This window comes from Anticarsia gemmatalis, chromosome 25 (assembly GCF_050436995.1).
Source record: "Anticarsia gemmatalis isolate Benzon Research Colony breed Stoneville strain chromosome 25, ilAntGemm2 primary, whole genome shotgun sequence".
Taxonomy (NCBI): domain Eukaryota; kingdom Metazoa; phylum Arthropoda; class Insecta; order Lepidoptera; family Erebidae; genus Anticarsia; species Anticarsia gemmatalis.
In genome coordinates, this window is record NC_134769.1 from 281,655 (window position 1) to 305,459 (window position 23,805).

General features: G+C 38.9%; 2 protein-coding genes across 4 annotated transcripts in view; both read left to right on the forward strand.

Annotated features, from left to right (window-relative positions):
* The window catches only part of LOC142983900 (uncharacterized), a 76,669-nt gene extending 63,879 nt beyond the window's left edge, over positions 1–12,790 (forward strand). For 2 of the 3 annotated variants that reach the window (XM_076131084.1, XM_076131083.1), the window contains exons 90-98: positions 2,804–2,922; positions 5,358–5,490; positions 5,874–6,022; positions 6,520–6,634; positions 7,023–7,153; positions 11,530–11,695; positions 12,044–12,136; positions 12,306–12,380; positions 12,551–12,790. In XM_076131084.1, coding sequence (XP_075987199.1) covers positions 2,804–2,922; positions 5,358–5,490; positions 5,874–6,022; positions 6,520–6,634; positions 7,023–7,153; positions 11,530–11,695; positions 12,044–12,136; positions 12,306–12,380; positions 12,551–12,775 — 1,206 coding nt within the window. In that variant the 3' untranslated portion in view covers positions 12,776–12,790. Of the gene's footprint in view, positions 1–2,803; positions 2,923–5,357; positions 5,491–5,873; positions 6,023–6,519; positions 6,635–7,022; positions 7,279–11,529; positions 11,696–12,043; positions 12,137–12,305; positions 12,381–12,550 lie in introns of those variants that run through there. The other variant, XM_076131085.1, reaches the window with a different exon arrangement.
* Positions 12,791–12,860: 70 nt separating this feature from the next.
* LOC142983902 (vinculin-like) lies at positions 12,861–23,646 on the forward strand. Its single transcript, XM_076131088.1, has 15 exons — positions 12,861–12,981; positions 13,347–13,459; positions 14,071–14,193; positions 14,644–14,820; positions 15,464–15,609; positions 16,686–16,820; positions 17,828–17,873; positions 18,493–18,521; positions 18,817–18,919; positions 20,503–20,612; positions 20,987–21,114; positions 21,609–21,757; positions 22,092–22,157; positions 22,483–22,679; positions 23,336–23,646. The coding sequence occupies exons 2-15, from the start codon at positions 13,370–13,372 to the stop codon at positions 23,529–23,531; spliced, it is 1,695 nt and encodes a 564-aa protein (XP_075987203.1). The 5' UTR covers positions 12,861–12,981; positions 13,347–13,369; the 3' UTR covers positions 23,532–23,646.
* The last annotated feature ends 159 nt before the right edge of the window (positions 23,647–23,805 follow it).

The window sequence follows — 23,805 nt, forward strand, 5'->3', positions numbered from 1 at the left end:
TCTTTCAGGCACTTGTGACACGTTTGTCCAACTCTTTGTCCCGTCGGTTGTTAAAAGAGGTTATCTGGCCCTAGCAAGTGTACTCATCGACATAGTCTATGACGTGCCCGTCTACCTCGACCCTACGTTTTGTGTTGTTGGTCATAACCTGGGTTTTTGTACGGTTCTTACTCAGTCCAATCTGAAGGTTTGCCGTGCTCAGATCTTTGAGCATTGATTCGAGTTCCGATGCCGAAAAAGAGAAGAGGACTATGTCATCTACAAAACAAAGGTTTGTTAACTGTTTACCACTTACAACTATGCTTTTGATTGCCATAACACCGCCAGGCTCCTGAAAATTTCTCTGAGGGTGCTGGTAAATAATTTGGGAGATAGCGGGTCTCCCTGCTTGGAATGATATTGTTGTCTATTGCTTTGATGAGTTTGATGTATGAAGGTTCGATTCTACATAGTATCTTTAAGTAGGACTTGGATGGAGTGATGATTCTATGGCGGAATGAGTAATGCTGTCAAAAGCTTTGGAATAATCCACGAATGCTAAATATAAAGGCTTATAAAACTCAAAAACCTTTTCTATTATCTTATTTCTTTAATACTCCCGCTGCACTCAGTCTACTCGTCACGTTACCCATTGATTGATGATGATGATTGATGTTTAATTTTACTAAATCATGAAAGTTACGCACAAAGTTGATCTCAATAAGTTTACTTACTTAATAAAAAGTTAAGATTTTTTCATTTGGATTGTTTAATACAATGTTTTCCTGGTCCATTCAGTTATGGTTTTACTTAGTAATTATTATTAAACTTTTTGATACTGTTTTTTTACCAAAAAAGTACAATTAACCATTTTTATTTGTAAAACTGTGTTTAATTTTGACATATTTCTCATAATATTGGTTCAAATTTTGAATGCAAAAGGGACTTATATGCTTTTTTCTCTTAATAGGTAACAGCTATTACAAAGTTTATTTTGTAGAAAGATAGAGCTAAAAAATACGCATCTAATGATATATTAACATCTTATATTTAATAAATAAATATATGAAATGTTATAAAAAAACAGTTTCAAAAATTTGTTTTGGCTCTCCTGTAAAATTTATAGATTTCGATTTGTGGCCCTTTTGTATTCAAGGAGCGATATAATTTGTGACAATTTCATACATCATTCTATCACACATCATAATTATCATTATTATTACATATAATATAAGTTTAAGCAAAAGAGTTGACGATCTGCGGGAAGCGAGTGTAGTTTCGATAGTTTTAATAAATGGTTAATAAGCTCAAAATGATTTTTCATTTAACTTTTTTTTCAGTCAGTCAGTCAGTCACTCATTTACCCATTCATTCACTCTGTCAATCAGTCACTCATTCAATCATTTACTCACTCATTCACTCACTCAATCACTCACTTATTCATTCACTCACTTAGTCAATCTGTCAATCAGTCTGTCATTTACTAATTCACTCACTCACTCACTCACTCATTCAATCATTCACTCACTCATTCACTCACTGCGTTACTCACTCATTTAATCACTAATTTACTCTCTCATTCACTCACTCATTCAATCACTAATTCACTCTCTCATTCACTCACTCATTCACCCACTCATTTACTCCTTCATTCACTCACTCATTCACTCACTCACTCATTCACTCCCTCATTCACTAATTCACTCATTCACTAACTCACTCATTCATTCACTCATTACTCACTCATTACTCACTCATTCACACATCACAAAATTTCAGAAACTCAGTGCTAGACTGAGAGTTTCTGAAATTTTGTGATGTGTATATTTCAAATTTTGCTTGCGTGTAACTTTTAGGGCGTAAGTAACTAAGATGAGATTTTGCGATATTTGACTCCAAAGGAGTAGTTTTTGAGGTTCATGATTTGTATAAAATGTTGTTTCTGCTTGTGCTAGGTGATTCAAATTGTGCATAGGAATTACTTTTAGGACATAGGACCATTAGGTGCTTTACATATCTTTATAACCAAGCGAACATAATCGCGGGTAACAGCGGTAATACATAAGGAAAAAGAATATTAACCACATCGTCGCTCATTGCGTCATTTGCGTTATTTATCATTAAATAAACGTATGTATCTTTGCTAAATATATCGAGTCCTGATAACTGGGGAATTTATTTAATATCAATTATATGAAACTGAAAGCTGTGATAGCTGAGCGGTATAAGTTGGCACCTCCCACCCAAATGGTCAACGGTTTGAACGCAAGGTGACTTTCAAAGTTATATGTGTATTAGAAATAATGATCACTAGCTCAAACGGTGAAGGAAAACATCGTGATAAAACCTGGCATGCCTAATCGTTGTTTAACACATTTCTTGGGCATGCGAAGTCCCAAACCCGCACTTATCCTGCGTGATAGACTCAAAGCCTAAGCCCTCCTAACCTAAAATCCCTCCCTGGAGGAAACCTTTGCCCACCAGTGGGCCAGTTATGAGCTTACAAAGAAAATTAAAAATGTCGCCTTCGTTGGACAAGCGTAGAGGGAGATTGGACAAGATAGGGAGTTCGGAACCTCTGATTGATTGATAGCTTCTGGATATGTAGTCTAGACGGTAGTGCATAAGACTGCTAATTATGTCGTCTTGAGTTCGAAAAATGATTTACATTTTTGTTGTTGAAACGCTTGATGACATTTTTGATAAAAAATTCTTCTACCCTTAGATTATTGGAATCAAGGATAAGTATATTTTCTGTGCGAACCCGTGGTACGAACCCGTGCTCTCTACCCGGCAGGCTTTAACTGAGTTGGTATTGTTTCAGGAATGTGACGTGTTAGTGAAGGAACTGAGTTCGGCGATACGAAGTGTGCCTGACGCAAAGGCGAAGACTCAACTACAAGCCCGGCTGTTACCTCTCGCTGAACACTGCAATCTGCTCAGGTAATTACACTTTTCATAACACGACTGCCTCCGTGCGCAGTGGTTTAGGTCGCCAAGCCGCAACCATTGCATCGGGAGGTCGTGGGCTCGATTCCCACACGGGACAATTATTTGTGCGATCCACAAATTTTGTTTCGGGTCTGGTTGTACTTTGTGTCCGATGTTTGTTTTGTAGAAGTCCCCACGACACAAGAGCAGTACATAGTGCGGGAGTTGTAAAAAAAATGAAAAAAAAAACAACGTCGCTTGTTCCGTTATTTCCGATTAACCTGTTTACAAAATATGAAGACATACAATGGCATCCCAACTAGCACACAAGCTGCTTATACAGTCGTTATACAGCCTGATAGTTGCATAAGAGTCGTTTAAATGCTGTACAATTTTCTTTAAGTTGTATGCTAGCTATTTAAAAAACCCTTTAACAGCTAAGCGGGACAGTAGCCGTTTAGTAGGAAACTAATGACTTATAGTGATATATGAGCATGTAATTGCATCGCTAGACAGCCTAGGGAAGTTTTTTTTATTAAGTTCACTAATATTTACAATTTCTATATATATCCCGAGGCAGCGAGCAGATCGGTAACATGTCCGGCTTACCCTCTATTAAATGTAAATGTCATTGTGAATGCGTGGAAACGTTGATGTATTCCATACACCTCGACCAAGCCTGTGTCCTTCGCTCAATGACACGCGATATGGACCTACAGTCTAGCCAATTGTAATGCAAACACTACAAAAAACAGGCCATGTGCGAGTTGGGACTCGCGCACAATGAGTACCAGAACAAAAAAATACGAAATTTAATTTATTGTAAAGGAACCCGTTTATGTTTTTTTGTTAGTATTTGTTGTTATAGCGACAACGGGAATGCATAAATTGTGAAAATTGCAGCTTCCTTGCTATTACGGTTTATAAGATACAGCCTGATGACCGAAGGGTAGACAGACAGCGGAGGTTTCGTACTAAGGTTCCGTGCTTACTCTTTGGGTACGGAACCTTAACAACGACTATAGCGCATTCTTTCGGAGGTACATCTTACGATCTTGCGATGATATTGTCTCGCTCGACGGGCAACGCAAACTCGTCTCTTTGTACTCGTACATACGGTATATTTTTTCTCGTACCGATCAGCAGGCTGCAGTATGGAAGTGTTTCATCTGTTTCGTAGTAACCATTTCCTAATATGGGCTTCGATGTCCGACTGACTGACTCATTGTAAGATTTTGACAATTATCGCAGGACTTAAACTGTGAAACTTAGAAATATCAAATTTCGGATTCTTAAACGTCCTACTCCTAAGGGATTCAAATAAAATACTAATGTAGGAATTGTTTACTTTTGAAGTTAAAAGGTAACAAGAAAAACTTGTTTGAGAGTTTTCAATAACTAATTATTTGATTTTATAGCCTTAAACTTTTCGTTTGGGTTTTTGATCTATATAAAAATGAATTGCTCTTCGTTAGTCCCGCTAAAACTCGTGAACGGCTGGACCGGTTTGGCTAATTTTGGTCTTGTATTATTTGTGGAAGTCCAAAGAAGGTGTAAAAGGTGAATAAATTTGAAAATGCGGGGTATTAAATAAAAATAAGAAAGCGTGAACGGAGCTGCGTGGGTCAGCTAGTAAGAAATAAATATTTAAATGTTTTAGTTACTCAGCCCTAAGAGGTTATGGTATTAAATTTTTGATTTAAAGTAAATAATTACCTGATTCAGTGTTATCAAAAAGCAAGTTAAAATACGGATGAAAGTCAACTTTTATTTCTTCTTACAAACGCGAGCAAAGCCACATGGGTTGACTATTGTATATATATGAATTATAAAAATATTAATCACGAGTATTTGAATTAAGCCTACACTAAACTGGTCAGAGGAAAACACTTGAATGAATGAATGAGTAATAACATTATTTGTGCCCGTGTGTATCCAAGCTGCTATAAATGAAGGAGCCGGCTCCATGATGTTCTCATTCACTCTCAGCGAGACACAAAGACAGACGTGTCGACTGTAATTAACAAGTAACGTGGTTTAATTTCGATTATATTATTTATTTTAAAGCATTGATAAGTTACGTTTTCACTTTCGCGATAAACCGATTATTATATCATAGCTCTTTTGAACTCTCGTGACTTGTAGATACGATGGAAAATTAAAGGTTAGGATACCTTATTTATCCTAATCTTTAACTTTCAATCGCGTTTAAGACCCGTTACATTATTGTATCATAACTCGTAGAAAAATATTGACAACTTCTTTTGTTATTGTTTTTCAAGGTTACACGCGAGTGTTTTGCGAGGCAGTCATCTATATAAATACCAGTTTTACCGCGCTTTTACACTCGTAATTTTGTAATTCGGCCAATATTTATCAAGCAGTTATGGAGATTTATCCTTCAAGTGTTTCTTTCTTCAAGTATAACATGTTATATCGTGGTACAGGTTTGCGACTAGCACAGCATTGACCACAGCTAAGTCGGCAGCCTTCGACGCAGCGCAGCAGGATCTGGAGGACTTCCACTCGAACACCATCCCGGCGCTGATACAACACGCCCACACTGTCTCCGAGAACGAGGTACCTCACACCACTTATATCCTACACTTAACCTTACACACCAGATATAACTCTTTCTATATATGTATATTATGTATACCTACATACAACTCAAAGGTGACTGACCGACATAGTGATCTATCAACGCACAACCCAAACCACTGGACGGATCTGGCTGCAATTTGGTATGTAGGTAGATGTTATGATGTAGACATACGCTAAAAAAGGATTTTGATCGATTCTAGCTCCAAGAGGATAAAATAGGGGACGAAAGTTTGTATGAAAATTCGGTCATGAGTCACAAACCATGCGGGCAACAGCTTGTGTTGTAGTAATTGTTTTCTGATTAAAACCGCCTGTGAGCTGGCGACTTCCGCGATACTAGGTAGAAATCTGTATTGCAGAAGTCAGAAGCAGTCCAGTCCAGGAGTTTGAGGAACCGCGCACAGATTGGTTTGTTGGAAGCGACTGCGAGCGCCGCCGCCGGGGACCCACTGCTGTTACACAGAGCGCTCACCGGCTACAGCATGGCCGCCTGTGACGTCACCACCACGTACGTACATTGCACATCATATTTCATTACACACGATTCTTTTCTGCCAGTCCAAGTGCAAATTACATCATATCGCCAATAACTGCAAACGTGAATAAAACTGAAGAACTTAGCAACTATAGCATCATTAATGACGTTACAACACTAAGTATCATGCTGCAACAACTATTTAACTTGTTAATTGATATGAATCCGAAAACTCTAGTTAATAACGAATAATTCAATCAAACAAAAATCCCAAAACATCAATTATATTATGTATTGACTCTTCATTTTCGATATGTCATTATTATCGGACCTCTCGCTCACACTTGCACAGTAACTATTATACTCGGGCCATTTCAAACGTGCGAACTATTTCATGTCATTTTATCGGCGATTTTATAGTCACTTACACATTGTCATATTCATTTTATTCTTTTGAAAATGACGTAGTTCGCACGTTTGTAACGGCCTGTTTATGGTGTTGTATGTTTAACCGTGTTTTTTGAATATAGGCTTAGCGAACACTTAGAGTCAATGGTTGATTCCGTTGGGGGCATAGTGGACGAAGTTTGCGTGAAAAATAACGTTGGTAACCTTCAAGCAGCCGCGAGGACACAGCATGACAAGGTTTGTTCTTATGAAACATTATTTTATGTATCTGAGTGCAAAAAGCTGCAAAACCTTAAAAAAACGTATTTTTGAAATACATAGTACAAAATAGACACAAAAGATTTTACACGGTAGTGTAAATTTAGATCTTGAAACTGGTTTTTTCGACAGGCACAATAAAGACTCTCATTGAAAAACTATTGTTAGTTATTAAAAAATAATGTTTAGTACAGTCGCTGACAACTTTGCTTAATATTATATTGATACTTTTTTATTACTATTTATACTTTTACAATTATAATTTACAAAACTAACGCAACATTTCTATTTCAAACAGAGCTAGCTAAATTGCCAATAGTTTATAGGTCTCTTGTTTGATATCTTCCCGTTTTGTTTTGTATGTCAGAGTGTATATAGCATCGAAGAGCAGATCCTGCAGCAGTCTCAGGAGCAGCTGATCGTGCCGGTGGTGGCAGCCGCTGACATCGACACAGTCCTACAGGGTGATGACGGTCCAGTAGTCCAGGGGACCCCTCAGTAAGTCGCATCGACTGATGCACGAACGTCTCGTGTCGCAGAAGGTCTTTAGATAATAAAAATTTAAGCTAACCTTAAAATGTTGTGAGAACCTGCATTTATTTATAAATAAAAATGTTTATGTACTTAGGTATTTGGAATCTTCTTTCCTTACCTGAACTGGAGTAGATACTATAGTTAATGTTTATAAACATTCTATGAGGTGATTAATGAATAAAACATACACAAAATCGCGCATTTACCCCATATGGATAGTCAAATACAAATAGTGCCCATTGGTAAGATCCTTACAAACTTCCCTTGCCTCATTCACATCCATACATGTTGTCGTACATGACAGTCGGTTACGAGTACCACACACCTGACCTTTTTGCAAGACATCGCCGGAATGACCTGTATATGTCTTTCTAGAGAGTTCATTCCAAGCGCATTCCGCACAGTACATTTTAATCATCATTCTACAAACCATATTACATTCAATATTCATTTGCAAATAAAAACAAGCATTATCGATATCGTAAAAAACTTTTATCATAAAATAGCAGTTGAAGTTACAAACATTGAAATTCATCGAAAAACACAATCCAAACAGCAACAATATTAATCAAGAACTGACAAAACTTATCACGAGTTCACAGCGACACTGACCTTAGGTTTTAAATATATTCCAATGCATACAAAATTAGTGTTTACCAGACGTTCAAATTTATCACTCTACATTAGGAATACATAATGCTTCAAATGTCTATTTCTTGGAAATGTTGTTCAAGGATACAAGATATGCTCATCATTTCCTGTTATGTTTGTATGTAGATAAAATAGTTTTACAATAAAAATGACCGATTTTCGGCTACGGCCAGTTTGGGACCAGCCAACTGTGCAGGACTATGATTATGGTGGCCAAGTGTGTACACAATACGCAGGTACACTCTCTATTCCCTTACTCTCATTATTCGGTAGGACAGCTAGATCGACACGACCAGTGAAAGGTGAAACGTAGCACCCACAGCTTAACGTCCTCTCCAAGACACGGAGCTCTACAACCTCAACTTCCTAATTCAGGGCAATCACCGAGAAATTCTTAACAGAAAACTATTTTTAGCGGGACGCAGACTTCGACCTCTGCGCGTCATTGGCATACGTTACCGAAGGCGGCAAACGCAGCCAAAAAAGCAATAAAATCGCAATAAAATGACTGGTACGTGCTAACAGCAGGAAAATAGTATGCAAAGGAGCTTAGAGCAAAAAACTAACGATGAATATGAATGCGAAACATGCACAATATAAAAACAGTGAAACGTAATTCAGATAGGAATGACAATTGAGCGCAGACTTAACCTTTTCACCGCCAGAGTAATATTGAAAATCGGTGTTCCCCACGCCAAGCAATAAATTCCTTCGTTTATACCTACAAAATAATAGTCACGGGAAAAGTGTATATCGATAAAACTTCGATTAATTTTACGTGTTCTTATATTATGAGTAAAAATTGCATAAAAGTACCACAAAATTTTATTGAATTTCTCCCATGTGTCAACTTTACACTACTCAGTACTCATTACCCAAAAATAACAATGATATACACGAACAATTTGCATAAAAAAAGTACTTAATTCAAATATTTTATTCAAAAAGTCACAGCACTAATCCCAGTTGTGACGACACCTTTTGACGTTAAGAAACGCCACTGGCGTGGTCAGCGCTGCGATTTCAAATTTTGCCGCTTTATATTAGAGATGTACCAGTGTGACCCGCTCCTGCTTAGCACGGGTATTTAATAACAATATTTCTCCACTATTTCTTGAATGTAATATTATACATAAAACATTCCTTTTTAATCATTCTATCTATTAAAAAAACGCATCAATATCTGTTGCGTAGTTTTAAAGATTTAAGCATACAAATATACTATGTAGTGATAACATATTTCTAATATTGAATAACGACAAAAGTAGTAACTATACCTAAAAGGTACAATAAACATAGATAGTACGTATTGGCATGATAACTGTGTTTTTTTGTTAGTCCTACAACATTAATAATACCTTTATTGTTTGTTTAATGTATTCAAACAATAACTTACTTCTAAATCGTCACTCCTTAAAGATTCTGCTTCAGAATATGTAACATCATCTTCTACACCTTCTAACACTCTCAACAGCTCTTCTGTCGTCATTTGACTTGAAGACATTTTTGTGGCGCAGATGGTGTACGAAAAATTTATTATACACAAGAATTTATGTACCTATTATTAATAACGTATTGCAACAACACTACGAGTGTCCAGCAGCGCGGGTGACGTCAGAGCGCGCCGTCTGATTCCGTCAGTGGCGTACGAAGCACTGTAAGGGATTCCGCTAATAGAGATGCGCGAGAGTTGCCACAAAATGATCGATTTGCACTTATTTAGTCATGAGTTTATCACTAGATATGGTAGTTTTATTACATATTTAGGTTTGTATTGAATCTAATTTAAAACATATCAGACAAAAAATTTTTTTTTCAGAAAGGAGTGAAGTATTTCAATTTGTTTTCGAAATATTGCATAAAGTGTTTAGATTGTAGTCCTTTTCCTTGCACATCACTAGTTGACGCGTCTTCACGTCTGTGGCGTGGATTTGCGGGCTAAATTTATACATTTTGCATGATGATTTACTTTGTTTTTTTTTCAGGTACAACTGTCTAATTATTATATGTCTTTGTGTAATAATGTAATAAATATGTTTAGGTAATAATAACAGGAGAAAGAAAACACTTGAAACGTATTGTTGTATGTTTATTTTGAACTATAAAAAAGTGATATTTTTGACGTGCTATCACGTCGATGGCGTCGTGAGCGATTTTCAATTTTACGTCTCTTAACGTCCGTGGCGGTGAAAAGGTTAAACGATGTCTTAATACATACATCATGCCTGTTATACTCTAAGGTGTAGGCAGGTGGTGTGTCACGCCTTATGAATGAGTGTGCTATCTACTGGATAATGTGATAGTAAATGTATAATAGCTGTCAAAATTCCTCGTTGTCATCCCGCCATCTAGTTGTAGGTCTTCCCTGCGATCTTCGCCCGTTCCATGGCCGCCACTCCGTTACTGCTTTGGTCCACCTCCCATCACATCTAGCCAAGTGCCTCGCCTACTTGCCATTTCAGATTGTTAAATAATAATCTAGGTTTAAATATAGGGCTAGAATAACCAATCTTGTCTTTAAACCTGACATTAATTAACATTATATTCACGCAAATTAATAGTCCGACAATTTAGTAGAAGGCCTTGAACAGCAATGCCTATCTAAAGTATAATTAAGAGATCTACGACCACAAAAACTAGAGGTAGCAACCGTCGGCAGTGAACGTCAGGGGTGGATAGTAGTCTAAATTCAATTTTTTTATGCTTTGTGTGCATCTTACCTAAAAGCTCCAAGTTTTAGGACTATAGACGTCTCTGCCTACCTCGGTGGGAAACAGGCGTGATGTTATATATGTATGTAGATTACTAGATGTACACACTGCTAAATCCACATAAAGAATCCGTGACCAATAATTGTGTGATGAGCACGAGTATTTTAAAGTCAAATGGCAATTTATCTGTGTTGTCATCCCACTACCGGCGTTGCCGTTTTTAAAAGTTATTTGATAAAAATCCTTCACAATTTTTACACATAAACTTTCCTCTTGAATCACTCTATCTATAAAAAAATGCATCAAAAACCGTTGCGTGGTTATAAACATCAAAGCATACATAGGAACAGGTAGTGGAAAGGGACTTTCTTTTATACTTTGTGGTAATACAGGTCTGAAATACATTGGGATCGGTCAATAAATTTTTATGCAATACGAATATTAGCTTCATATATTATTCATACAAAAAGTAAATTAGTTTCGAGTCTACTTGTACTTTGTGTGTTAGATATACATATATGTTTAGTAAAAGACCTCGCGACACAAGATTCATTCGTAGCGCAGTTTTACATAATAAATAGTTGCAAATATTCCTCGTGTTGAAAACCGGATTGTATGGCAATGTTATCAAAGCGAGAATTATATTGTAATGATAGATTTTCAGTCTTTATCTTTGTGACAATTATTATTTTTATAGTTCAACCCATTTATTTTCTTTTTAACGTTGTATTGGATTCTAAAGTGGTATACATCATTAGATATATTTTTATTTTTGAAAGAATATTAGTATCTATACATATCTGAATTCGAAACATCACCACTTACCCCCGGTTTCTGAGATACATTTAGCGGTAGTTTATCTATTCAATAACTTTTAAACTCATATAAAAAATATTATTAAATAGATGAACTAGCGCTAAATGTACTCAAAAACCGGGCTTTGTCGATTTTCTGTTAACACGATTTCATATTGTACAGACAACTGGAAGAGAGATTCCAGCAGGTGTCCACGAAGCTGTGCACCATGAGCGGCAGCATCTTCCTCAGCGTGAAGAAGCCGGAGACCCTCACGAGGAGCCTGCACGCCACCGCCGACGCGTCTGCACAGCTCATCGCCACTGCCAGGGCGCTCAAGAACCATAAGGTAATATTATGCTGGAACTAGCAAGCTTAAAGATTATTTTGGCTATTTTTATCTGACTTCAAAAAAAGGAGGAGAACCTCAAGTTGACTTACATTTTTGTTAACGTTTCTTACCTCACAACTTGTTATTTTTTTTTTCAAAATGCATTTTTTTGTAAACAGTGATGATATGGTCAAAGTTGAGTTTTGAAGTATTATTTATATAAAACAAATCATTTAGGTATTAAATATAGATTACTATTGATTTGATAGTACAATCCTTGATACGGTAAGAATCTATAACAAACAAAATTATGGTTAGGTATCCGTTCTCGAGATAATTATATCGAGGTGTTTGTCGAACCAACAGAAACCAGTTCAATGCAAGAGAATAGAAGACGCTGCCAGTGAGATGAAACTCTCCACGTATAACCTGCTGAAGACTTCAGAACTCGTCTGTCAGGTAAATACTTATACATCTTGCGTAGAAAGATAATTATTTAATTGGGTCATAATTAACTGTGGTAGTCGTATCAGTCTACCACCCCGTCCATGAGAGTGATGATACAAAGACAGTTTTTATTGACAACGGTACGCTTTACGTGAAAATTATTCTGCAACTTGTTTTCCAGAATCCCAATCACCATGATACCAGAAGGAGGTTGATGGAAGCCTGCCTTCGTCTTAACGACTCCATCAACAAACTGGTAAGGAACTTATACTTTCTATTGAATACTGTGTCCTCATCTCTGGAAGTTGCGATTATTCACCGAATAGCTGCTAAGACGCTAACTTATAGTTAGAGCGGGAAACTGTTCTGCTTTCCTTTTCTGTCATTTTCCCAAAAATCTTCTTTTGATGGAATACTTTTGTCCAGAACCGCGCTGTCCACCCGGAGCCTGCGATATCTCGCGAGTGCAACGAAGTGCTGCGCAGTTTGCAGTTGCAGCGCAGTGTCCTGCAGGTGACCGCGCAGCCGGCCGCCGCCAGCCCCTACAGCCACTGCATCGACGCGCTGCACTCGCAGCGAGATGTGCTCAGTAAGTATACTGCCTCCTGCTGCTGCTGCTGCTGCTGTAGCAGCACAGTGTCCTGCAGGTGACCGCGCAGCCGGCCGCCGCCAGCCCCTACAGCCACTGCATCGACGCGCTGCACTCGCAGCGAGATGTGCTCAGTAAGTATACTGCCTCCTGCTGCTGCTGCTGCTGCTGTAGCAGCACAGTGTCCTGCAGGTGACCGCGCAGCCGGCCGCCGCCAGCCCCTACAGCCACTGCATCGACGCGCTGCACTCGCAGCGAGATGTGCTCAGTAAGTATACTGCCTCCTGCTGCTGCTGCTGCTGCTGCTGCTGCTGCTGCAGCAGCACAACGCAGTGTCCTGCAGGTGACCGCGCAGCCGGCCGCCGCCAGCCCCTATAGCATCGACCCACCCGCTACCAATAAAGCAATTAAAAGATCCTAAAGAATGTTGGACAGTGTCATGTTTTTTGACATGAAGTGTATTTTATTTATTGCTATTTTCTAAGCTATAGCAATAGTGCGTATTCATCGTAGTAAATGCTAGTTATTTTAAATTTATCTCTTGCGTTGGTACCAATATCTTCTCACTTCGTTAAAAACGGAACATGATTATGATATCTCTTTCGTCTGCTCATGTCAATATGTATATTCCAGCGAAGCTGAACAGTGATCAGGCGATGTCTCGCGAGGAGTTCCTGCAGAGTATGTTGTACGTCACCACGGCTGTCAGCAACACCACCGAGTACGCCGCGCACGCCACTTACTTGGTACGTATGGCTATTGAGTTAAGGTGGGGCAAGAATGTCGCAGATTCTATGGCGATCTATACTCGTTTCTGGCACTATCAGTTAAATTTGTTTTATTTTTGGTGAAATGTCACACAGTCACTGAGTTTACTGACAAGCAATACTCTAGATGTTGAGGTTGCAGAATCTAATAATTTGAAAAGAACGTAAGTGCGTCAATCCTTGTGCAGTGTCTAGAGTGCCTGACTTCTTACCAGCTATGTCGGCTGTCATCTCACATATGAGTGGAATAGAGAGTGTACCTGTGAATTTTGTACATACTTGGACATACAGACAAACTGGAGTCTGGATTCGATCGAAACTGGCCGCTGAGTAGGTCTGTGTTGGGTGAAACATGCGCATGGGCCTTATTAAGTTATAAACTAGGGGGAGGCAATTTGTCAGTGGCTAGTTGTGGACTGAATAGGAAATTGTAGGTCGCCGTGACCGTTACCCAATATCGGCTATTTACCCGACTGCGCGTTACAAAGGAGGGTATTGTTTTTATGAGTATATGTATGTTTGTTTCTGATATTGCATTGCGGGAACAGATTTTTAATGAAATGTTCAACTAACTTATATTTGGTTACCAGCTGGCTGTATCAGAGAAGGACAAGAGTATAGCGCAGGAGGGTCTGGTGGACGTGCCCAAGGTGATGAAGGGCATCGCCAGCGTGTACGACACGTGCGTCAGCGTCGTCATGGACCCCGAACAGGTAACTAGCATGACGAAATTTAACAAATATATTTTTAACTACTGCAGCTGGTACGTATTATATGTAAAGTTACTTAAGGTGTTTTTTTTGTGTAACTGTTTTGATGATATTTCTTATTCCCTTTGTTGGGACTTCTCGACTTAATGGTGGTGCTCGCCATGCCCACCACCATTGCGTCGGGAGGTCGAGGGTTCGATTTCCATGCGGGACAATTATTTGTACGATCCACAAATGATTATTTCCGGACTGCGTGTTTGTAAAAGTCCCCGCGAAACAAGATAAATTCTTAGAGCGGGAATTGTATTTAAAAAAATAAATGAATAAAGTTTTGGAATTTCGATGTTGATTTTGAATAATTTTGCTCACGAAAAATATAATAAAACTTTTTTACTTTTTATCTCTACCAACTACTTCTCTTATGTATGTTTGTTGACATCTCTTGTACTCCAGGCGCCAGAAGAGAAGAAAGTCCTGGAGAAGCACATGGAGGAACTGCTGAGAGACCTGGACGACGGAGTGCAGAAGACCAAAGACCAGCAGATGAAGCAGATGCTGCAGGCGTGCAGGCAGACCCTGGACACCTCCGCCAAGACCTTCTATGCTGTTGTTCATCAGAAGAAGTCTACAGTAAGTCGTTTTTTAAAAGTTTCTTTAGGATTTCTACTACAAACTATAAATAAAAGTAAACATTTTTAAAGATTCGATTCAACTTTCTTCATTCACCAATTCATGTATCAATCTTCTTATATTATGTGAATGAAGCAATTCAGATTTGCAACGATCATACCAAGTGGTGTTCTTCGGTGTATGCCTTCCCCTAATGGAAAATGGGGGTGATTTTATGAGGTAGTCCATTTAGAGCAGTCTGTTCGAATGGCACCTAGCCTAGTCCATGCAGAGCACCTGTCAAATATAGGTGAGTAAGGCTAAGTGCTATTAGAACGGGTGCTCTAGATGGACTATCTCGATTTTATGCATGTATTGTCATTACTTATGAGGAGCTCGTGGCTTAGTTAACAATTGCCGCGCGGATCGATCTCTGAGGTTAAGCCCCGCTTGCCGAGGATATTCTGTGGATGGTTGACCATCTCATACATATCGAGTTCCTCCGTGTTTCGGAAAGCACGTTATATTGTGGGTCCCGGCTGTCAATTTCGAAGATCTTTGACTGGAAGAAGAAGGCTGGAGACTGGAAGCCGACTCCAACATAGTTTGGAAGAAAGGCTAAGCAATGATGATTGTCTTTACTTATCGTAATGCTTCTTATCAGGACATAATAAGATCGTCAGCGCTGCTGCTGTCCCGGCGCGTGACGGTGGTGAGCTCCCGCGTGGAGCGCGCGGCGCTGGCGCCCGTGGCCGGTCCCCTCGCCCAGGACACGCAGGCGCTGTGTGACGATGTGCTCAAACATTCCACGTTAGTATACATATATACGTTAAACTCTATACCTCCATTTCGCAAGTCAAATTACGCGACTGCCGTGCACAAGTCTCGAGTTCAAATCCCGTGTCGAGTCAGTCATTAAATCTCTAATTTTTCTGTCAAGAACTGCTTAGTAAATTGTGAAGAGTTAGGAGTTGGTAGTCGACCTCGGTGCATCGGAGAACATGTGTCATTGTCGGTCCTGCACCTGACCTTTATCTGGTTGTGGTCCCATGTCTGACCTCTCCTCGGATGTGACGGTTATCCGTCCTACCTGACTATAAGTGTGATAGAATAGAGAGATTATCTATATATTCATCATTATATCAAGCTATGTCAAAGACCTTCCGGGCGACTTGAACAACTTTGTCACCAGATTGACCACTAACCATACGACAAAAAATAATCTGTATATTACTTATTGTTTTCAATTAAACCAGTCGCCGATATCAAAAACCAGAAAAGGAAATCATAATTGTATTACCATTTGATGAAGAATTTTTTCAACACAATTCTATCCTAATAGTCTTACTTAAATATATCTTACTAGCTGACCCGCGCAACTTCGCTTGCGTCACATAAGAGAGAATGGGTCAGAATTTTCCATGTTTTTGTAACACTTTTTACTGTTACCTACTCTGCTCCTATTGGTCGTAGCGTGATGATATAAAATATGCTTTTTCTTTCACGAAAAATATTCTCAAAATTATTTATATCTCTTAGTATAACGAAGTCGCGCTAAGATATATCCGCCATTAAAATAGTTGCCATGGCAACGGAATTTTGTTAATTCAATGTCATTATAATATTGATTTTTCGCGACTTCGCTGAATTTTCTGAATTTTCCCGGGAAATGCGTCATTTTCCCGGGGTAAAAAGTAGCCTATGTCCTTTCTCGGGTATCAAAATATCTCCATACCAAATTTCATACAAATTGGTTTAGTAGTTAAGACGTGATTGAGTAGCAGACAGACAGACAGACAGACAGACAGAGTTACTTTCGCATTTATAATATTAGTATGGATTAAATCAACATCAGATTTTAACATACGCCTATCCTATCTGTCCAGGGCATTGCTGACATCCACCCAGGACCTGATAAAGGAAGTAAAACAGACCCCGGAGCAGTCGGAGGTGAGGTGGAGTGCCTTCAGCAAGAGGAAGGAGGTCCTCGCGGCCTTCGACGCCTTGCTCAAGAGTATCAAGTGAGTACTATTCACTCGTTTCAGTGTTAATATGAACACGACAACAATATTATATTAATGGTAAAACACAAACTACCTACTGCATCTTTATTGCCAACCTCCGTGGCGCATTGGTAAGAGGTGCCGCCACGCCACTGCCAGTGCGTCGGAAGGGCATGGGTTCGATTCCCATATGGGACAATTATTTGTGCGAACCACAAATATTTTTTTCGGGTCTGGTTGTACTTTGTATCCGTTGTTTGTATGTTTGTAACCCACTTTTGTCCCCGCGACACAGCAGAAATTCTTAGTGCGGGAGTTGTCTTTATAAAAAACTATGTTTTAACTCATAAAGGCTAAACAGCTAAACGCACTACTTAGCATTTTTAACAACAAATACTAAAAATATAATAAAAAAAATACTTTACAGCTCCCACCAAGCAAAAGTGGTTTTATGCCGTTTTTATAAATAATAGTACGGAACCATGCGTGCGTGAGTCCAGTTCGCACTTGACCCATTTTTTTACAAAACCCGTCAAAAAAAACGAGCGTAAAAAAAACGATTGAAAAATGTTTTTATTATATAAATACCAGGTATTACTGCTATTGATGCAGTAAAACATATTTATGTTCAGATTTTTTTGTTTAACCTTTCCTGTAACCTTCAGACAATGCAATTTAGTTATCATTGTGTTCTATATGCATACAAATTGGTTTTCTATTCATATTCAATTTGTAGACATCTTGTATACAAGTAGGTATTGAATTTCGATTTTCATAGACAATTGCGCTCATTGGTTGAGTTATGCCGTAGATGGGTGACCGCACAGTGGTATTAAGGCTGAGCGTCTCCGTGCCTCGGAGAACACGTATAGAGTCGGTCCCGGTTGTTGTCAATTGAGATACACAACAAGTTAAGAACAGTCGTTAAGCCATGTCAAAGACCTTTCATTTTAGAAAATTTCGAAATACATTAAATATATTAACTAAGCTTATAGTCAGAATTAAAAACAAATAAACTTTTGCAGATCAAACGGGCAAGATGCCAGCATACTGGAAGCTGATGCAGAAGAAGTAAGTTGCAAATAAACTTAATGTATTCTTTTTGTTAGCCTACACTGTCCCACTGTCGGGCAAAAGGATACCACATTTTTTTTAAATCATCCTTCTGCTGATAAGCGTCTAATACATTTTTTGTGGCTTTATACTGATAACACAGTATTAAATGATATATATCCGAAAATATTTAAAAATCGTATTTTACTAACTGCCAAGCAACCATGTTGAAGCAAAAAAATCGCGTGTCTTGTTACTAACAAAGGCATCTGGATCGTCACGCCAGCGCTTCTTGGGGGCAAGGTTGCCAGATCCAGGTTGATCATTTCCGGGACATTTCTGAGGCCACGAACGTTACCTATATTAAGTAGGAATGACCAAAAAAATAAGTCGTAGCATCGTAGCTTAGTAAAAACAATTATTTTTTCATTCCGGGACAGCTGAGTAAAATTACGGAACACGAAAAAAATCCGGACAATCCCGGAAATCTCGGCTATCTGGCAACCCTACTTGGGTCTGCCCCGATGGCGACATCTCTCTGTAGGCACCCATTGAGTGCTGATCTGTACCTATCTTTCGGGGTGCATGCGGCTAAATAACATTTCATGTTTATTAATTTGTGTATTGTAATTTACAGGGTCAGAATAAGAGCTACGTTGAAATACAGTAAGTAAAAATGCCTTAATTTAGATCAATACAGTAAACTAATTAATTATTCAAATAAGTAGACTATTTTACACATTGAGTACCTATTTAACAAAAAATATGGAAATTCTAACACATTAAGCTAATTGAAATTTATCTCAATTTTATATTTTTTTTTACATTTCGATATTATTCCTACTATTACTACGATAGTATTTCCTTAAAGAAATATATTACTATTAAAACTTTTATTTATTACTACTTCTAGAGTCAAAACTTACCTGTATTGTAGTTCATTGTGATTTCAATTGTCCAGGTCTGAGACAGCGTTCAAATGGCTCCACAAGCCGATGACCAAGAGTGACGTCAAGGCTAAGGGCCAGGAAGCCGTCAAGAACCTCATTGAAGTCGGCAGAAAGGTAAATAATATAGTCTTCATAATAATTTATACTAACTTGATACTATCATACTACCATCTGTTACGGGTAAACGGCTGAAAAGATTCGAAAATGTTTTTTTTTGCGGGCGAGCCTGCTAGCCAATTTGCTAGCAAATTTGGTATAAATAATATTACAATATATAAGATTAGCCCCTTTCTTTACTTTATCAGGCGGTATTAACCTCCTATTAACGTTAGAGTTAAAGTTAACGTCAATTAGTCCATTGAAATGTTACATGAGATTTACATTTATTAGAGGACGCAATTTTATTTTTGGAACATGTAGGGGGGGTCAATAGAAGCTTAACTTGAAGTTTGTGGGGTCGCCACTCTTGTCCCCCGGCCGCCATCTTGGAAAAGGGGGTAGAAACACTTTTTTCGCTATATCTCGGAAACTATGCGTCTTACAATAAAATTGTAAAAGCATAATTTGTAGCAAATTATTTTGTCTACAAATATGTTTCAAAACTTTTTGCCCTAAATTAACAATTAAAGAAGTTATAAGCAAAAAAGTGCTATTTTTTTTATAATTATTTTCTTTATTGCTCTATAGCTTTTTTTAGCGACAGCCACGCGGATGGATCTCTGAGGTTAAGCCACGCTTGCCCAGGTTGTTTTGTGGATGGGTGACCATCTTACACATATCGAGTTCCTCCCTGTTTCGGAAGGCACGTTAATTTGTGGGTCCCGGCTGTCATTTTCGAAGATATTTGACAGTCGTTAACAGTACTCAGAAGCTTGAAAGTCTGACAACCAGTCTTAACCAGGGGTATCGTTTTATATCCCAGGTAAATGGGTTGTGGATGTTAGATAGGCAGTCGCTCCATGTAAAACACTGGTATTCAGCTGCATCTGGTGAGTCTGGAAGCCGACTCCAACATAGTTTGGAAAAAAGGCTAAGCTGATATGAATAAATTAAAAAAAATTTACTCAGACCAATCTTGTGGAGTATTTTTCAAGGAAAATTTTGGCGTATATATTTTTTTTAATTTCATTAATTAGAAACTCAGTAACAGTGCTCCGAAATAGACCGAATTGGGAAAGAAAATTTTTGTAAAAAATATTTCACTATTTTGCTTATAACTTCTTTAATTGTTAATTTAGGACAAAAAGTTATTAGACATATTTGTAGGCAAAATAATTTGCTACACATTATGCTTTTACAATTTAATTGTAAGACGCATAGTTTCCGAGATATAGTGAAAAAAGTGTTTCTACCCCCTTTTCCAAGATGGCGGCCGGGGGACAAGAGTGGCGACCCCACAAACTTCAAGTTAAGCTTCTATTGACCCCCCTACATGTTCCAAAAATAAAATTGCGTCCTCTAAGAAATGCAATATTCGGCCCTCAAATTGTAACATTTCAATGGACTAAATGTGGGTAACTTTGAATAATTTGGGTAACATTGACAGTGGGAACATGAACTAGTTTCGATTATTTTTTCATATGAAACCAACGCAATTGATAAAAGTTTGCAAAACTAAAATAAACTTATTATTATTATTTAAGAGAGATAATAAGCAAATAACAATAAGAATTTAAGCAACTAACCATTTGTGCCAGATGAGTGAGGACCTGTCGGGCGCGGACAAGGAGGACATGCGCCACCTGGTGGAGGAGACGGAGCAACTCCTCACGCACTGCAGCAAGAAGTACGACCAGGAACAGTACAGGTATATCACTTAGGGTTCAAACCGTTAAAAGACAGAAGAAAAAAAAAACTAGTACATTAGTGATATTCATAAAGTATGATGGTTATCACGTTAAACGTGTAATATTATTTTTATAATACTTTTTTATACATTTTGAGTCTTTCTCAGGTATTCTCAGTTTTTGTACTTTTAAGTAATACATAAATATACCCGTAACCCAAAACTGTCCTACTGCTGGGCAAGGGTCTCCACTCGTCATAAGGGAGGGGTTAGGCTTTGCTTTGGGTTCGAACTTTCTTTTGTGGGAGGTGCATTTTTAGACCACTGGGTTATCACTGCTCTTTATAAATAGTCACATTCATGCTGTATTACTTATGGTGTTATTTTTGGTTTAGTTTGTTAATGGAGCGTATCCGCGAGCTGCGCAAGGCCATCGAGCGAGCCGCCGTGGTGAGGGTGGTGGAGGACTTCATGGACGCTGAGGAACCGCTGCAAGACCTGGACATACTGGCTGATGCTGCAGGTAGGACAGCTGCACTCTTGCTATAAAGGCTAATTCCTTCATCAAAAGTAACAAGTTTAGGGGTGGAGAAAAAAATGACAGCCAAAGTTGTCTCTTCACGAATTTACTGATAGTTGGATGAAGAAATAGATTTGCCTCTCGTATACAAATGTCAAATAAAAGTAGATGGCTTTAGCGGTTACTCTAGGTATGTATGAAGAAACTGTCCGTAAGTCACTAATAGTATTTAAAAATCACATTCACACAATTTTGTGTAAATAATAATCTCATACATATCAAGTTCCTCCGTGTTTCGGAAGGCACGTTAAATTGTGGGTTCCGGCTGTCATTTTTGAAGATGTTTGACAACCAGTCTTACCGAAGGGTGTCGTGTTGTGTCGCTCCATGTAAAACAATGGTATTCAGCTGCAACCGGTGAGACCGGAAGCCGACTCCAACATAGTTTGGAAGAAAGGCTAAACTGATATATATGTAACGTGTATTTGTTTCCTCAGATGAGAAGACGCGTCAGTTCCTCCTGGAGCGCAAGATCGCCGAGCTGCTGGCTCAGCTGGGCCGCGTGTCGCGCACCGCGCGGTTCATCGCCGACACCGGCACCGGCGGCGCCAGGGTGCACCAGGAGCTCAGGACCTGCAGCGAACAGGTACTGTAAAAGATATTCTAATAATACATAATATTATCACACAGTGAATATCAACAATAATGCGATATTTGAGGACTACCAAATCTGATAGACATACTTGCTATCGTCGTCGGAACCTTTTTTGTGGTCAACAGAAACTGAACTCATTTTGGTCCCAAGAGTAGCAAGGGAAATAAGTTCTTCTTTTGGTTTCTGCCTTCCCCTATGGAAGAAAATGCGTGATATTATGTATGTATGTATGACGTGTTAATGTGTTATAGCGTTAGCATTTTGGATAATTAGTTATTTTAGCTAGTCGCAGTGTAGTCCTTTATTGCATAATTTTTGTTTGCAGACTGAACTGTTGGCTCCAATGTTGGTGAAGGCTGCGCAGGAGAGAATTCACAAACCTGATGATAAGGTACACTTATATCTAAAATCTTCATAAATTTCAATTAAAATAATTTGCTTAGATTTATGCCGTACATTAATAAAATCTGTTTAAAAAAAAATATTGTCCTTTTAATTTACCTTACTTACAATTTTCATCAAGGTTAATTGATAATTAGGTGAAGTTGTATTATATTTTCGTTTTTAAAACCAAAAGACTTACTTAACTAATATTTTAGCATCAGGTAAAATTACTAAACTCAAAACGTCACGAAATATATTTCAATCGAATTAGTTAACCGACTTCAAAAAAGGAGGAAGTTCTCAATTCGACTATATTTTGTTTATTTCTCCAGGCGGTGATAGAGAACTACAAGGCGCTGCTGGCGCAGTTCACGGAGTCGCTGTCCAAGGTTCGAGACCTGTGCGACCAGTCCGTGGAGCCCATGGCCTTCGTGCAGGCCGCGGGAGACACCATGCAGCGCATGAGGGAGGACTCCACCAGTGATGGGGATCCTATGAAGTGTGCGCTCACTTCCACGGCTATTACTAAGTGAGTAATACTGGATATTGTTTGGTAACTTGATAGAATGGGCATTTGATACCGGTGTGAGGTTTAACCCACGATGGACGGCTTTATGTGTTCAATGAGGCATGGATGTAAAATTGTTGCAATCTCACTTTCCCGATTTTTGGCAATTATTGATAATTTCGTAGTAAAAAATTTTACCACTTGTGATTTTGTAGTCCTAATGTGTTGAAATATCTGGACTATCTAATTTGGTGACTAACCTATGTTAGTATGTTATTTATATTTGTATTTTTGCACTGGACATTAAAGGTTTTATTAGTTACACGCGAATCTCGTACTTATTAAAGGCAGCACAAATAATAAAGAATTTAGTATTCAGTCTGTGTAACTATTTTGAAAATGCACCTGTTCAGAGTATAAATATACACACAAAAATATTTGAAGTTATGAAAGGCTCATAAAGAGTTTCGTTTCTTTCACTCCTTAGCGAAATCAAAAAGAGAAAACATTATAATATTATAGTAGTTTTTAACTAAAATAGGTTTGTAGTGTGTTTATGAATAAGAGGGTTAATTTTTACAAACTTCTTTGCGGTTAATTAGGTTCAATGTGTTTCAGGTCACCGACTCATCAGTCTCGAGACATAAGTTTAATCACAACGTTGTTCATGTCCGCAGGCTAGCGAACCGCGTGATCCACGTGGGTCTCTCCTCCAGCACAGCTCGCGCGGACCCCGAGCTGCAGCGAGCCCTGGGCGAGGCGCAGCAGCAGCTCAGCGCCGCCACGCCCGCGCCCGACACCCGGGCTAGCAAGATGCCGGACTGGAAGGACACCACTGCCAAGGTACTGGCTTTACTATATAGGGATATGTAGCTGCAGCGAGCCCTGGGCGAGGCGCAGCAGCAGCTCAGCGCCGCCACGCCCGCGCCCGACACCCGGGCTAGCAAGATGCCGGACTGGAAGGACACCACTGCCAAGGTACTGGCTTTACTATATAGGGATATGTAGCTGCAGCGAGCCCTGGGCGAGGCGCAGCAGCAGCTCAGCGCCGCCACGCCCGCGCCCGACACCCGGGCTAGCAAGATGCCGGACTGGAAGGACACCACTGCCAAGGTACTGGCTTTACTATATAGGGATATGTAGCTGC

What these genes read in the sequence shown, in the direction of transcription:
- LOC142983902 (XM_076131088.1), top strand. Translation starts at nt 13,370, where the DNA reads ATGTCTCGCGAGGAGTTCCTGCAGAGTATGTTGTACGTCACCACGGCT. An exon ending in TGGAAGCTGATGCAGAAGAA is followed by an intron (nt 17,874 to 18,492) that starts GTAAGTTGCAAA and finishes TGTAATTTACAG; the next exon opens with GGTCAGAATAAGAGCTACGT. An exon ending in CATACTGGCTGATGCTGCAG is followed by an intron (nt 21,115 to 21,608) that starts GTAGGACAGCTG and finishes TTGTTTCCTCAG; the next exon opens with ATGAGAAGACGCGTCAGTTC.